The sequence below is a fragment of the Rhynchophorus ferrugineus genome, unplaced genomic scaffold (assembly GCF_030347505.1).
Source record: "Rhynchophorus ferrugineus isolate W39M unplaced genomic scaffold, kcgeb_rfMv2 rfM1, whole genome shotgun sequence".
In the NCBI taxonomy this organism is placed as follows: domain Eukaryota; kingdom Metazoa; phylum Arthropoda; class Insecta; order Coleoptera; family Curculionidae; genus Rhynchophorus; species Rhynchophorus ferrugineus.
In genome coordinates, this window is record NW_027472580.1 from 93,439,570 (window position 1) to 93,455,546 (window position 15,977).

The 15,977-nt window shown below is 34.4% G+C and overlaps 1 protein-coding gene and 1 non-coding gene across 2 annotated transcripts in view; one reads left to right on the forward strand and one right to left on the reverse strand.

Moving 5' to 3' along the window:
• Window positions 1-553: 553 nt before the first annotated feature.
• NimA (Nimrod A) overlaps window positions 554-15,977 on the reverse strand; it is a 46,004-nt gene continuing 30,580 nt past the window's right edge. The window contains exons 4-7 of the mRNA XM_076397974.1: window positions 8,420-8,576; window positions 5,340-6,095; window positions 891-1,019; window positions 554-829 (exon numbers count right to left, since the gene is read on the reverse strand). Coding sequence (XP_076254089.1) covers window positions 570-829; window positions 891-1,019; window positions 5,340-6,095; window positions 8,420-8,576 — 1,302 coding nt within the window. The 3' untranslated portion in view covers window positions 554-569. The remainder of the gene's footprint in view (window positions 830-890; window positions 1,020-5,339; window positions 6,096-8,419; window positions 8,577-15,977) is intronic.
• TRNAW-CCA (transfer RNA tryptophan (anticodon CCA)) lies at window positions 1,085-1,156 on the forward strand. The gene has a single exon. It is a non-coding gene; the product is annotated as a tRNA-Trp (tRNA).

A 15,977-nucleotide genomic window follows, 5' to 3' on the forward strand; every position in this document is an offset into this window, starting at 1 on the left:
GATTATCACTATACTTAACTAAAAAATATGGCAACATGTCTCTAAAAATAAATTAGTTGGTGACGAGCATGGACAAAGATTACACCAAGATGTTTCTGTGATGGAACGGAGATATGTGCCGCTGCAAATTGCTGGTTAAAACATAATTATTCTCTAGAGGTCGCTTACGATAGAAGAACTAAAAGCCATTGATTATTTAAAGATCCAACCACTTGAAGCTGCTTTTTTTGCTAAGAACACTTACATTATCTTAACGAAAAACTCTGATCTCTTGTATGAAACAGAAACCGGAGTTGTGTATACACCAAACCAAAAATGTTAAGAAACCTAAAATTCGGCAACGTGCATCATTTAAATACTTTGGGAGTTTGGTAAACAGCACTGATTTTTATCCACTTCTTTTTCTATTGTAATTTTATAATTATTATTGAACAAACAATGAGGTAGAGTTATTTATAAAAGAGTTATTTTCTCGTGATTAACTTTCATAAATCAATATTTTGGATTACTGGTTGCCTCATAATTTAGTATAAGAAAATACAAAACAACAAAATACGTAACAGTATATATTAAAATTTTGTTGAACCACATGTATTAACATAGAGACAAAAATTATCGTTCTTCTCCAAGGGCACCGGGGGACTTTTTCTGGGTATCGAGTATTCTCCACTCGATGGAATCTCATCATATACCGGATCTAGAACAGTTGACAAAGGCGGCTTGCGACTAATACTGTACATGGACAAAGCGTCAACCTCGGAGGAGGCTCGGTAACTTCCTGTCGATGGAGGATGATCGTAAAAACATGTCCCCGGTTGTGAGCTGCATTCTAAGACCAATTAAAACAATTATATGAGATATGATTAATGATTACAATATTCAGTACGTACCCGTTTTCCTATCGATGGTGGATGCGGGATAAAACTGTATATTATTAAATTCTATCGATTCATCGTGATTATTCCAAGTTTTTCTTGATGTTGCGCTTGTGTACGTGGGATTCTCAAAACTAGGAGGCTCTACAACATATTAAAAAAGTATATTATTCAGTTCGAGTACCATTGTTATTGCACTAATAGACGTAGACTCCGTGGCGCAACGGTAGCGCGTCTGACTCCAGATCAGAAGGTTGCGTGTTCAAATCACGTCGGGGTCAAAAACACTTTTTTTTAAATAAAAATTATTATGTACGTAAAATAGCAAGTTATTAAAGCAATTTTTTGTTTAAAGAATAATTTTTATATCTATATATAATTCAGGTTCTGTATGTGTGTCCACAAAACTAAGAAACTTGATTGATTAATTTGAAATGTTTACGTAGTCTACACATTCAAACAAAAATTATATTTCATATTTTTTATTTTGTTGTAAATAAAAAGTTCGAATGCAAAAGGACAATTATAAACCTTTTAAGTAGATTTAAAATCGTCATATTTACGTTACCACGGTAACAGTTATCGTGTCAACCGTTGTTATGGAAGAAAATATAATTACGATTACATTATAATCTTGGAATTTCGATGCTCACTTTTTTAATTGAGTATTTAAAATTTTTCCTTCTGTTTTCACTCATATGTTTACATTACATTATATTTACATTACATGACATTATTTCGGAAGGGGCCTGCTTAGATTTGGAAAAATAATAAATATTTATTGTTTTATTTACCAACTAGCGACCCGCCCCGGCTTCGCACGGGTGTAATGCTGATACTAAATTAAATACACTACAGAAAAAATATGAACGTTGTATATAAAAACATAGCGGCCCGCTCCGACTTTGCACGGGCATAAAATATATATGCCTATGTCACTCAATGAAAACATGATTAAAATCGATCCAGTATTTTTGGTTCATTCATTACTGCCCTTGGCCTGCACGCATTAAATTTGGAGTAAAACAATTCCTCTTCCCCTATACTTACCATGAAGATTTCCTGCTATCTTTGGAATATCTAAATTCATACAATTTTTATTACATTACACATTTTTAAACGCAAATTTTAAATTTGTAATATCTCCGAAAATATTTGTTTACTTTACATGCTGTAAGGAACCATATTGATCTATATTAATTGCACACTGTATTTAAGGTACTTAATTCGATAAGGATTAATGCCGTATTGCTTAAAATAGCTTCGTAAATAAGCTATTTTCTCACGTAAAAAGTAAACAATAAAAATGGTTAATGTGGGTTATCCCTAAAAGATAAACATATACCATCGCGGACTTTTTTGTAGACCTTTTTATGGTGTACAATACTGTAGTACATTAATTTGATCTAACTCGTAGGGTTGGACAGCGTTTTTGCTAATTGCTAAATAAGCCTAAAAAAATAGGTTAATTTACGACATCACGTTAGAAACCTCTAAAATTAGCAATGTTGCCTTAGTATATTATGCATGTATTATACATATAAACCTTCCTCTTGAATCACTCTATCTATTGAAAAAAACCGCAACAAAATCCGTTGCTTAGTTTTAAAGATTTAAGCGCACATAGGGATATAGGGACAGAAAAGGCGACTTTGTTTTATACTATGTAGTGATTTGCGGTATGCTTTTAGCAAGATGATGGATTCACCAGCAGTATTCTTTAAACGTCCCACTTTCATTAATAGTACCCGATTTGGCTGGCCAGTTTCATGATGATCCAAAGGTAATCCCAGATTGAGATTTCATATCATATACATATTAATATGCTAAATGTGGATCTCTACATCATTAGAGACGTTTCAAGCAATTACATGGAAATTGAAGAATATCTAGAACACAACTCAGATCATTCACCGATTTGGTGTCTTTGAGTGACATTAAGTTAAAGCCAAGTAATTGCTGTCTGGTTAATAGAAGAGCCGATTGGATAGATTTTGGAGTGACATTAGAGAAAAATCCACTTGGGAGACTGTATACAAACTGAGGAAGAACTTGATTTTGAGGTAGACAAGTTTATCAATTATATTCAGCACTCAGGGTGGCAAAATATCCCAGAAATCGGACGGAAACTAAACTGTAATAACTATCCTAAAGATATCCGAGAACTAATACTAGAAAAAAAAAAGAAATGACGTTATTCCAGGGCTCAGAAAAATAAAACCAGGCTGAATGTAAGATTACATCCTAGCTGAGACATGAAATTAAGCAATTGAAGGATGACGGCATGGTGAATTTCTTCGAAAAGAATGAAACCAATCATTGAGGAAAACTATCTTATTCCGGATTATCAGTTTGGTTTCAGGAAACGACATTCCACGATTGATCAGGTTCACAGACTCACCGATGTCATAGAAAAATCACTACAAGAAAATAAAATTTGTTCTGCAATATTTTTAGATGTTGCTCAAGCTTTCGATAAAGTTTGGTATGAGGGTTTAAAGCATAATATGATGCTTCCTCCCGACCAATACTTGGAAAGTCATGAGTCATATATAACTGACCGATACCTTACGAGTCAAACAAGAAGATGCCTATACTGACTTAGTAAAAATACAAGTGTACTGTACTGTGTGTACTATACTGTACACTCGGGACTTGCCTATATATCCTTGCCAATGGAGATAGTAAAAATACTGCCAAATATCTTGGCTCTTGATGTTAAATTCAGGTGGAAGCTAAATGTTAAGAGAACATTTGAAGAAGTGAAGCTGAAGTACAAACAAATGTATTGGTTATTCGGTAGATATTCAGCCCTGTTACTTTACCAACAAGTCTTGAAACCAGTGTATATTTATGGTGTTCAACTAGTCTCTGTGATTCTACTAGCCAAAGCAATAGTAATATCATACAGATCAAGATACATACCATATCATATCAAGATACCAAAACAAGGTACATTCGTAGCGACAATCTGCCTAAGGACCTGAAGGTAGAAACTGTCGATAACGATATAAAGAACTATACTCAAAGATGTTAACAGAGGCTCCATCAACAAAACAATGTTGAGGTTCTCCAGATTCTAGATAATGATGGCTTAGTCAGAATACTAAACAGAGTAAAGCCTGTAAAGTTTGATTTAGTTCGGTAAAGTTAATGGTAAAACTCAACGAATATTAAAAATAGTGACATAGATATTAAGGGTCTATCGTGGAATAAGTGCTTCGAAATTTCAAAACCGTTGCAAAAGGAGAAAAAGAAATAGCTTATTAGTGTTAGTTTACTATAAGGTGCGGCAAAAGTCTCGCTACCATATTGTGTTGTGTAGACATTCAAATTTTAATATGGATAAATATACGCCACAAGAACGAGCAGAAATAGGGACAATATTTATTGAAAATAATCGTTTCATTATTGCCACTTAGCGGAAATTGCGTTAAAAATATCTTAATCGTCCAGTGTCTCAGAAAACCACAATTGATTGTTCGCATGCAAATTTTCAACAGTACGGTACGATGGTAGACGTCGTTCTGGAAGACAACGGACGTCTCGTAACGCTGAAAATGTGGCTCTGGTGCGCGATAGTGTTGCAGATTCTCCAGAAAAATCAATTCGAAGGCGTGGTTCCCAGTTACACCTTTCTGCACGCAGTTTAAGGTGAATTTTGAAAACCTGACCAACGATTTGAGTACAGTAATGCAATCCTAAGGCTGTCTGGTGAAATTGAAGATTTTTTGTCTAAATTGATAATGAGCGATAAAGCCCATTTTCTTCTCAGTGGCCACGTCGATAAACAGAACAGTCGGTTTTATGGAACACAGAATCCTCAATTAATTTAGGAAACAACATTGCATCTATTAAAAGCAACTGTATGGTATGGTATTCATGCCGGAAACATCACTGGTCCCTATTTTTTTGAAAATGACCAAGGTATTGTATTTACTGTTACTACTGAACGGTACCAAGACATGATTCGAAATTTTCTTGTGCCTGAAATGGAAGAACAAGGACTAGAGAACATGTGGTTTAAGCAAGATGGGGCCACAGCACACACAGCTCGTTCAGCAATTTAATTATTGAATGACGTTTTTCCACGAAAACTAATTTCTCAAAGTGGCAATTTAGCATTGCCAACCAGATCTCCAGACTTAACAGCACAAGACTTTTTCTTATGGTGTTTTTTAAAATCAAAATTTAATAAGGCCCAAACGATTGAATATCTTGAAGACCATATTTGCCACGAAATTGACGAAATTTAGCCTCAGATGTTACAGGATGTCACCATTTAGCCGATATAATTTTTCAATCATAACGAAAAAAAAAATAATGTAAAGACCAAATAAACTTTTTGTGAAAACCAAACTTACTTATCTTTTCTATGAGCAAAGTTATAGGCAATCAAAATGGTAGCGGGACTTTTGCCCCACGTTGTAGATCGCTATAATAAATAATTTAAAAAACACGTACCAGGTAATGGAGTATGGAAAATGCTGGTAGTATACACGGCAACCGTCGCGACATTCTTTTTTTTCTTGTCCTCCTCCAGTTTTTTGTTCCTCCTCAGGGCCAGAACTCCGATTACCGCGATCAAGATTAATGCAGTGGTTAGAGACGCAGCGCATATGCTGTAGATCAGATTTCGACCCATCGAACTCGAATCGCCACCATCATCATCATTATCATCGTCATGAGGGGGCATCGGATTAACTGAAGCGTGTTTCCGTGGCTTCTCATCGCTGATGATATTTGACGACAAATCGGATTGATATTTTTTAGGCCTACCATCGAGATTCAAAATAGGTCTTGGTAGAGTGTCTGGTGGATATCCCATGGTGGTTTTCACGGATTCATTATGAACCACGTTTATTTCTTTAATTTTAGAGTCTGTAATAGCTTCCGTGAGGTTTACAGTTGAGGGGGATGACAACTCGACGCTCTCTCCACCAAGCTCGCGGTAATCCACATACTTGTCTTCTTTTGTTTCGTCCGGCTCTGGGGTACCGTTTTGTATATCAATTTTCGTAGTTGTCTCCAGTGTCTGTAACGTAGTAGTTACAGGAGTATATACAGTAACCAGGGTTGGAATAGTGAGGGTTGTTATCGACGAAGAAATAAATGAATGTACTGTGGATGTTTCCTCGTTTTTCTCTGGTCTGTCTATGGTATTGTAACTGGATTCATTAAATGTATCTTCAATGTTTCTTGTGTCATTAGCAGAAAGACCTAAAAAAGGTATAATTAGACTGGGTTCCATTAAATTGACAAGAAAGTGATTTTTTTTGTTACATGGTATTTAGTATTGAATTTTAAAGAAGAGTATAACGTATTAGGTTGGTAGAATAAATTATTATCATCAAAATCCTGCTTGAAAAAATGTATATGTTAATGGATCCTTTGTCCTTTAGGGCCTCTCTCTAGGTTATTCAAAAGGATTATACTATACACCTTATAATTATAAGTATAGAACTGTCATATTAAAAAAATCTACAATCTAAGGAAATTTGATCAACTCTTGAAAAATTAATGTCTCTAAATTTCTAAGGACATAATTTTCTAGCAGTTTAAAAATACGACTCTATTGTCAAATGTCTACAAAACTCTTCAAAACTTTAGTGATAATAATTAGAGATTACAAACAAATTATTGCAATTACAAAATTCTAAGTTAATGCGGCAACATTGCGATATGCTGATGTCACAAATTTTGATGACATGCATTGGCTGTTTTATTAGATAAACTGCGTCAAATTTTAGATGATTTGCCAAATGTCTGAACAAAAGTGTCAAAACAAGATTGATTCTGTCATACGTCAAATTATTCAGTAGAATACATTATTTAGTTTAAAAGTTGTTATGCAACCATTTATACCACAAAGTAATGAATTTATTCCATTATGTTAAATACCAATTTTTGTTACATATGGTATTTAGTATTAAATTTTAAAGAAGAGTATAACGTATTAGGTTGTGGAATAAATTATTATCATCATAATCCTGCTTGAAAAAATGTATATGTTGATGGATTCTTCGTCCTTTAGGGCCTCTCTCTAGGTTATTCAAAAGGATTATACTATATACCTTATAATAACAAGTATAGAACTGTCATATTAAAAAAATCTACAATCTAAGGAAATTTGATCAACTCTTGAAAAATTAATGTCTCTAAATTTCTAAGGACATAATTTTCTAGCAGTTTAAAAATACGATTTTCGATTTCTGTTGGTATTGGTCGACTCTATTGTCAAATGTCTACAAAACTCTTCAAAACTTTAGTGATAATAATTAGAGATTACAAACAAATTATTACAATTACAAAATTCTAAGTTAATGCGGCAACATTGCGATATGCTGACGTCACAAATTTTGATGACATGCATTGGCTGTTTTATTAGATAAACTGCGTATTTGTAAATATTGTTATAGCGTCAAATTTTAGATGATTTGTCAAATGTCTGAATAAAAGTGTCAAAACAAGATTGATTCTGTCATACGTCAAATGATTCAGTAGTATACATTATTTAGTTTAAAAGTTGTTATGCAACCATTTATACCACAAAGTAATGAATTTATTCGATTATGTTAAATACCAATTTTTGTTACATATGGTATTTAGTATTAAATTTTAAAGAAAAGTATAACGTAATAGGTTGTGGAATAAATTATTATCATCATAATCCTGTTTGAAAAAATGTATATGTTGGTGGATCCTTCGTCCTTTAGGGCCTCTCTCTAGGTTATTCAAAAGGACTATACTATACACCTTATAATTACAAGTACAGAACTGTCGTATTAAAAAAAATCTACAATCTAAGGAAATTTGACCAACTCTTGAAAAATTAATGTTTCTAAATTTCTAAGGACATAATTTTCTAGCACTTTAAAAATACGATTTTTCTTATCTTTGTTATTTGTTATCTTAGCCAATCATGTTTGTTTATAATAGAAGGCAATATACACATGACAGGTGACATTTCGTCAATTCATAATTTGCCTAAATATTTGTTTAATATATAAACATTCAATTAATATAATGGATCAGTCAATAAGTCCTAGGTCTTGATAGTAAAACAACTTGTAAGAAACAATTAGTTCAGCGTTACTGTAATACCTATTTCTCAGAAAGAAATGTCTTTGCTTTAAAAATACGCTTCAACTTCAACAATTACCTTTTCCTATTTCCATTAATTACTAATTAATATATATTCGGTTTAATTTTGAAACAATTAATTTTTAAACATTTGAGAAATTTACAATAGATGGCGTAACTTATGCTATATAGTATCGAATACTTCGTTAATATCATGTCAAATATCCGTCACTTGCCCACATTTTTTCGCAATAAATTATTGAATTTTTAAAGCATTAATAATACATATTTTTTATATTCTATTTATTATAATGATTATATTATTCTATGGATTTTATTCTTTGCTTTTCATTGCATTATTTGACGTTTAGTGCGACATATATCAAATGTCAAAAATGATCAAGTTTACTTTCTTGTCAACTTAGTATCTTTTTACGGGTATCAGATGGTTTTATACCTACGAGAATCACAATGAGGTCCTTGCCACCCCTGCTGACAGGAGCAGATGCCACGGACGCACAATCCGTTCACGCAGTGCCCACAAGAACTGACGCAGTACCCGTCCTGTTCCTCGTAGCCGCTGCAGCACGTTTCCTCAACCCTGGTATTGTTTAACATCTGCAAAAAATCGTGTGTTTTACGTGTTGCATAAGCGTCGCCTCCGGCGATAAAAGTGTATCAGGAAAGATATTACAGTTTGAATGGCTGATTTTAAGTTCTTTTATAGTAAATCGGTTCACTCTCACTTTACCATCTGCCATGAAAGAATTCTCTTTATCGCAATGTATTTGTTGACTTAATTGATTTTGCAGCATACAGCGATGACGTTATTTGTTAAATTAATTTTATTTTTTTCTGCAGCGAAAATTGTCGTTACTAATTTACTTAGCCGCATTTGTTTGGAACTGAATGTATTACAGGAGAGAAAGTGATATACAAATCGCAAGGGTTGAGAAAAATATGAGATGGATACGGTTGAATTACCACGCCTCTAGACAATCGCATTGATCAAGATAGGAAAGGTGTTTTTTATCGTCTCTGTATTTATATAATGTGTTTATTTCGTATTGTTGTTGATCGAGTTATACAGGGTGTTCAGTATATCAGAGTGATAAATTACAAACATAGTTAAATATGTTTATCAATTTCTTATATTTATTTCCCAAAATTTCGTTTCTTTAACATCTGTCCTTTTATAGCTTTATCTTTGTCTAGCAGGATATTTTATAGCCACTGTCTGGCCTCTTAGCTTACTGGGGAAACGATATACCCTTACAAGTGCACTATTGCTTCCAAGCAAACGTAATTGTCAGATACTGTATGGTTTCAGAGTGCAATTGCAATCAACCCCCAAAAAACCCAGCCCATAATCTTTCACAATCAGAGAGCCTACCATGTGAGAGTGGAAAAAGTCTCATTACCATGGCGATGAAAAGCCACATATCTCGGTCTCGTCTTTGACCGTAGGTCAACTCGTAGTACTTTGATCGTAGGTCGTATCTATGGTCAACAAAGATAAATAAAGCAATCTCCAAAGAGTACGGTGTCGCCAGAGTGCAGAACTCTCTCATCTGCAGAAAAAGTAAATTGTCCCCGATGATTAAAATTTCGCTTTACACATCGCTTATCAGGTCCGTCATGTTATATGGATTTAACACTTGGTATCGGTTTGTCAGGAAGTAGTGGGAATACTTCGGTTAATTCAAAATAAGCTTCTCAGGCAAACTCGCGCCATGGTTTGTTAGAACTAGCCAAATTCACCAGGAAACTGACACACCATAAATAAGACGGTTCGTTTTCCCTTATACAGAAAATTCCCTGCAACCTCAGCCCTCTCCAAAATTCTCACATCAGATCCCTATCGGAGGCGTTCCCAATTCGGTAACCTCGAATACTATCTACCCCAGAACCGGCCATTTAAGCCGCCTAAGGTTCTTATACCCCAAATAAAGCGCCTTCACGAACTTTGGTAAATCAGACCAAAAAAAAGTTCGCAAGCATTCACGATAAGTTTATACTAACGACTAGTTATTAGTCAAGTTTGTAAGATAAAGTCGATCCGTATGATTGAAGATAGCTCGGGTATTTTATAGTGTTTCATTATATTGTAACTGTAAACATAGTATAACATACTAGCGACCCGCCCCGGCTTCGCACGGGTGCAATGCTGATACTAAATTAAATACACTGCAGAAAAAATATGAACGTTGTATATAAAAACATAGCGGCCCGCTCCGACTTTGCACGGGCATAAAATATATATGCCTATGTCACTCAATGAAAACATGATTAAAATCGATCCAGTATTTTTGGTTCATTCATTACTGCCCTTGGCCTGCACGCATTAAATTTGGAGTAAAACAATTCCTCTTCCCCTATACTTACTATGAAGATTTCCTGCTATCTTTGGAATATCTAAATTCATACAATTTTTATTACATTACACATTTTTAAACGCAAATTTTAAATTTGTAATATCTCCGAAAATATTTGTTTAATTTACATGCTGTAAGGAACCATATTGATCTATATTAATTGCACACTGTATTTAAGGTACTTAATTCGATAAGGATTAATGCCGTATTGCTTAAAATAGCTTCGTAAATAAGCCATTTTCTCACGTAAAAAGTAAACAATAAAAATGGTTAATGTGGGTTATCCCTAAAAGATAAACATATACCATCGCGGACTTTTTTGTAGACCTTTTTATGGTGTACAATACTGTAGTACATTAATTTGATCTAACTCGTAGGGTTAGGCAGCGTTTTTGCTAATTGCTAAATAAGCCTAAAAAAATAGGTTAATTTACGACATCACGTTAGAAACCTCTAAAATTAGCAATGTTGCCTTAGTATATTATGCATGTATTATACATACAAACCTTCCTCTTGAATCACTCTATCTATTGAAAAAAACCGCATCAAAATCCGTTGCGTAGTTTTAAAGATTTAAGCGCACATAGGGATATAGGGACAGAAAAGGCGACTTTGTTTTATACTATGTAGTGAAGTAATTAAGAAACAGAATACCCAGGGACTAATTTATGTCAGTTTCGTGAATCACTGACATCTTCAAGAACGACTTATTTATTGACTTGAACCAGCATTCCAAAAATTATTTATTGAATTAAACAAGTTATTCAACACAGCAAGTGTTTTATGTATAATAATAAATAAATGTATAACCTTGTTTACTAACTATACTAATACTTATATGAAACATCTTGTGTACAACATTCTGGTGTAAGTGTTTTATGTTTAGTGTCTAACTTCTCTTGCTCCATGTATAAATGCCTTCCTTTTTTGTCTGTCACTGTTCAGTCTTCCTGTTGGGCTGAGATTTTTCCTCTCTTCTGATGTATTTATCTGAGACATTCATTTCAGATTCGCTTAGGTGGTCCTCTGATTTTTCTCCCCTCCATATCTGCTTCCCATATTTTCTTTACCTGTCTTTCTATGTATTCTTCCACTTCAATTATTGGGGATTTTTATTATTTCTTTCATTCTCATTCCGTCTACCTTTGATACCCTTCTGAAGTATTTCATTTCTGGTACTTGCAGTGGGGGCTACTGATACAAATTTTAAGGTATTCTGCAATTTTTGCAAAAAAACTTACCTATTTTTTAATTAAGTCCATCCTACGTCCTTTTCTGTTCAAAATTTGATAATAACTTTGACATTAAAATTGCCTACGATTAGGCTGTTAAACGATCTTCGGCCATTGAACTTCTGAGAAACGTTTTGACGCACTTTAGTGTTGAGAAACACCTTTCGGATTCTGATATTTTATTTGGTGTTGTTACCACGATTTCTTATAATTATATAGTTTCTTTCAATATGTCTTTTAGATTGTCTGCTATTAAAAATTTTAGAAGAGGTAGTGCACTATTTAATCTTCTGCAATAATTTCTTGAACAAATAAGTGACAGCTCAGTTCGTCCAAACTATCGAACCATCAAATTTAACTGTAAAGTTAGGATTTTTTAACAGTTGTTTATATTTATTCTGTGAGACACTAAATTTTCTTTCGAACAGATGTCACATATATTAACAATATTTCCAACAATTTGCTCATCTTGTAGATCAACCCTAAATGCCCATACCTGAACAAGTGCCTGTTAAAACCATTGAACGAATTGACTCAACATTCATCTTATTTTCCGGATTTAGCCCCCTTCCCTCTCGCGGAAAATTGAATTTATTGAATAACCAAATACATATCAAAACTGATATACCAATTTCTTCCGTTAAACTAGTCCCATGAACTAGAATTAAATAAATTGTAAGTTAAATAAGGTTAGGTTGTTTAACAGTTGTGTATATTGGTCCTATGGGCTACTAATTTTTTTTTCGAAAATATATCATTCCCAAAATTGACAGTATTTCGTGCGTGTAATATAACTGCATAGTCTAGTGCCTGTTAAAATCATTAAAATACGAATTGTTTCAATATCCATCTTATTTTCCCAATTTAGTTCTCTTCTGTCTCGTGGAAAATCGAATTTATATGATATGATACATCATCTTAAATCTCTTGAAGCTGTTCAGAGCGCGGCTAGTAATTAAGTAATTAATAAGATAATAATCACGTGTTTCATAAGATATGATATTGGTACCAAGAATGCAAACTGAATAAATTGGTTTACATGGTTTATACAAATTTTATCTGTATTTGGATTCGTATAGACTGTTGAAACACATATACTACATTCAATCTTATTAGCACTGATTTTAAGATTTATTTGATTTTTAAGAACTTCTGATTGGTATATTTGTTACTGTATCACCTTCTATTCGAAGTCACTTAAATAATTGATGAGCCCAAAGAAAATATTGAACTATGTGAGAAGAGAAGGAGCTATTGTGAAGCTAGCGACACTAAAAAAGTAATAATACGCGCAAAAAGAAAAAAAGGCTAGTAAAAACATAACAACACATAATTCATTGTATAAAACCAAATAAACGTTTCTATTTATCAAAAAAATGATGAACAAATAAAGGAATCATATGTTTACGTTTAAAAGTTTTTTTGTGGCTGATCTTATGATGACATTAAGTGAAAAAGTTTGTCTAGTTTTTTTAATGAAGCAACACGGTTCAAGGACTAGCTTTGTAGTAATAAGACGGTCCGTGGTCCAAATTAAACATAAAATGTGTTATGTTAGTATAGTTGTCAATATTATAACAGGTCAATTGAAAAGTCCCCGGCCTACCATAGTAAAACACATTTTTTGGCAAAATTACTTTATAGTTTGCAAAGTTATTTTTATTCAACATAATTCCCGTCAAGGGTGATACACTGATTATAGCGACCCTCCAACTATTCGATACCATTTTTGTACACTTTAGTGTTGAGAAAAACCTTTCGGTAAAGCTAGGATTTTTTTAACAGTTGTTTATATTTATTCTGTAAGACACTAAATTTTCTTTCGAACAGATGTCACATATATTAATAATATTTCCAACAATTTGCTCATCTTGTAGATCAACCCTAAATGCCTACACCTGAACAAGTGCCTGTTAAAACCATTGAATTAAAGTACGAATTGACTCAACATTCATCTTATTTTCCGGATTTAGCCCTCTTCCCTCTCGTGGAAAATCGAATTTACTGAACAACCTAGTACATATCAAAACTGATATACCAATTTCTTCCGTTAAACTAGTCCCATGAATTAGAATTATATAAATTGTAAGTTAAATAAGGTTAGGTTGTTTAACAGTTGTGTATATTGGTCAAAATTGACAGTTTAGGGTAAATGATGTGGCTCGGTGAATGGAGGTAAAACGAAATGAAACAGTGGTGTTTACATAATGTGACCGTTATTTATTGACAATATAAAAAAAATGGGAAAAATACAAATAAATAAAACGGATGGCAGCGGAGTTACCTGTTGACGAGGCTTGGGCAGTCGATGGTGGCACGTCTAGACCAAACGATGGTTGAGCACTGAATGACCGAAATACCCTTCAATAATATCCCAGATAAACGTCTCGGGGTTGCCGCCAGCTATTCGTTGTCGGGTTCCAGTTGGCACCCCGCCCGTGTTCAACATCTGAGATTATATTTCTGGGTATTTTGTAGACCGTTATTCCACGATGTAAAATTCGACATGCTCAAGGTCGCTACAATACTCCCCTGCCAGAATTTTACATAAAATTATTTCAAGCAACAAAAATACAAAAATGTATGAAAAAATATTAAATACAAAAAAATATATATACCAAACAAAATGTGCTGTGTAAAATGGGCTTTGAAAAATATGATAGTTCGAAACGGTTGTGGTTGGTACGGTTGCGATCTGGTACGGCTGTTGATATCTTCCGGTCCTACAGATACCGTTGCATCATCGTCGCTTTGGCACTTGAATGTGGTCCATCGACGACGTTGAAAACAAGCTATTTTTCAGACAGGGCTCCCGTAATCGACGCTGTGGGAGGATCGACTGTTCGACGACGTGGTAGCTTATTTTCTTCGACGACGAGACGTTAGCAATTCTGGTACTTCGGCGAAGACATAACGAGTCTACGGTGACTGCAATCGGTACCTAGCTTCTGGAGCTGCTCTGTGACTAATCCGTAGTCACATACGTTAGGTTAATTCAGAAAAAAACAAATAACGACGGTATCCGACCGAAGCTGCCCAAAGCCTTTTAAATCAAAATATCTGCCATTATGACGGAGACGGCGAGCGAAGGAAGACATTATGATTTAAACATAGCGCCGAAAGAAATGTTTAGCCGAGACGCTGATGATTAAGCAGTGATGTAAAAATATTCAAAAGATTGTGAAATAAAAATTTTGACAAAAAAAATTTAAAAAAATGAATTGGAAATAATGAAATTAATCGGAATAAAATGAAAATGAATCTTGAAGGTAAAATTGAAAACGGATCGAATTAAAAATATTTAAAATTTTGAAACAAAAAAAATATAACGGCCACGTAAAATACAGCATGTTCCACGTACCCTCCATTCACGAGTCCAAACCCAATATTGCGAAAGATCACGTCGGGGTCACCACTTTAGGGTAAAATGATGTGGCTCGGTGAATGGAGGTAAAACGAAATCAAACAGTGGTGTTTACATAATGTGACCGTTATTTATTGACAATATAAAAAAAATGGGAAAAATACAAATAAATAAAACGGATGGCAGTGGAGTTACCTGTTGACGAGGCTTGGGCAGTCGATGGTGGCACGTGAAAACCAAACGAGGGTTGAGCACTGAATGACCGAAATACCCTTCAATAATATCCCAGATAAACGTCTCGGGGTTGCCGCCAGCTATTCGGTGTCGGGTTCCAGTTGGCACCCCGCCCGTGTTCAACATCTGGGATTATATTTCTGGGTATTTTGTAGACCGTTATTCCACGATGTAAAATTCGACATGCTCAAGGTCGCTACAACAGTATTTCGTGCGTGTAATATAACTGCATAGTCTAGTGCCTGTTAAAACCATTAAAATACGAATTGTTTCAATATCCATCTTATTTTTCCAATTTAGTTCTCTTCTGTCTCGTCGAAAATCGAATTTACTGAACAACCTAGTACATATCAAAACAGATATACACACTCTTTTTATTAAACTAGTCTCATGACTCAGAATTAAATAAGTTGTAAGATAACTGCAATACTAGGACATTACTCAATTATCCCAGTAGTCTAATTATTAATGAAATATCCGTTTGACGACTTAAACGAATGTTACAAAACCACGATTATCTCCGGAAAAAAAGGTCATTGCGGTACACAAATCACGCTGATTCGGCTCATTTTGTCTTTAAAATCCGGTTGACAGTGACTAATTGAATTCTCGGTTGTATTTTCGACGACCTCACTCCCGGTGCTGTTGATACCGCCGCTGCTGCTGCAGGTGGTCAGCCCCGGGTGAAGGGCGACCTTGCGGCCGGCACGAATCGCGCCTCTCGAAGATGCTGATGGCAGAGCGAAGCGTGAAAGCATCAGTATTGCTCAATTATCGGTCCGGCAACGGGCAATCTCATTTGAGCGTGATTATT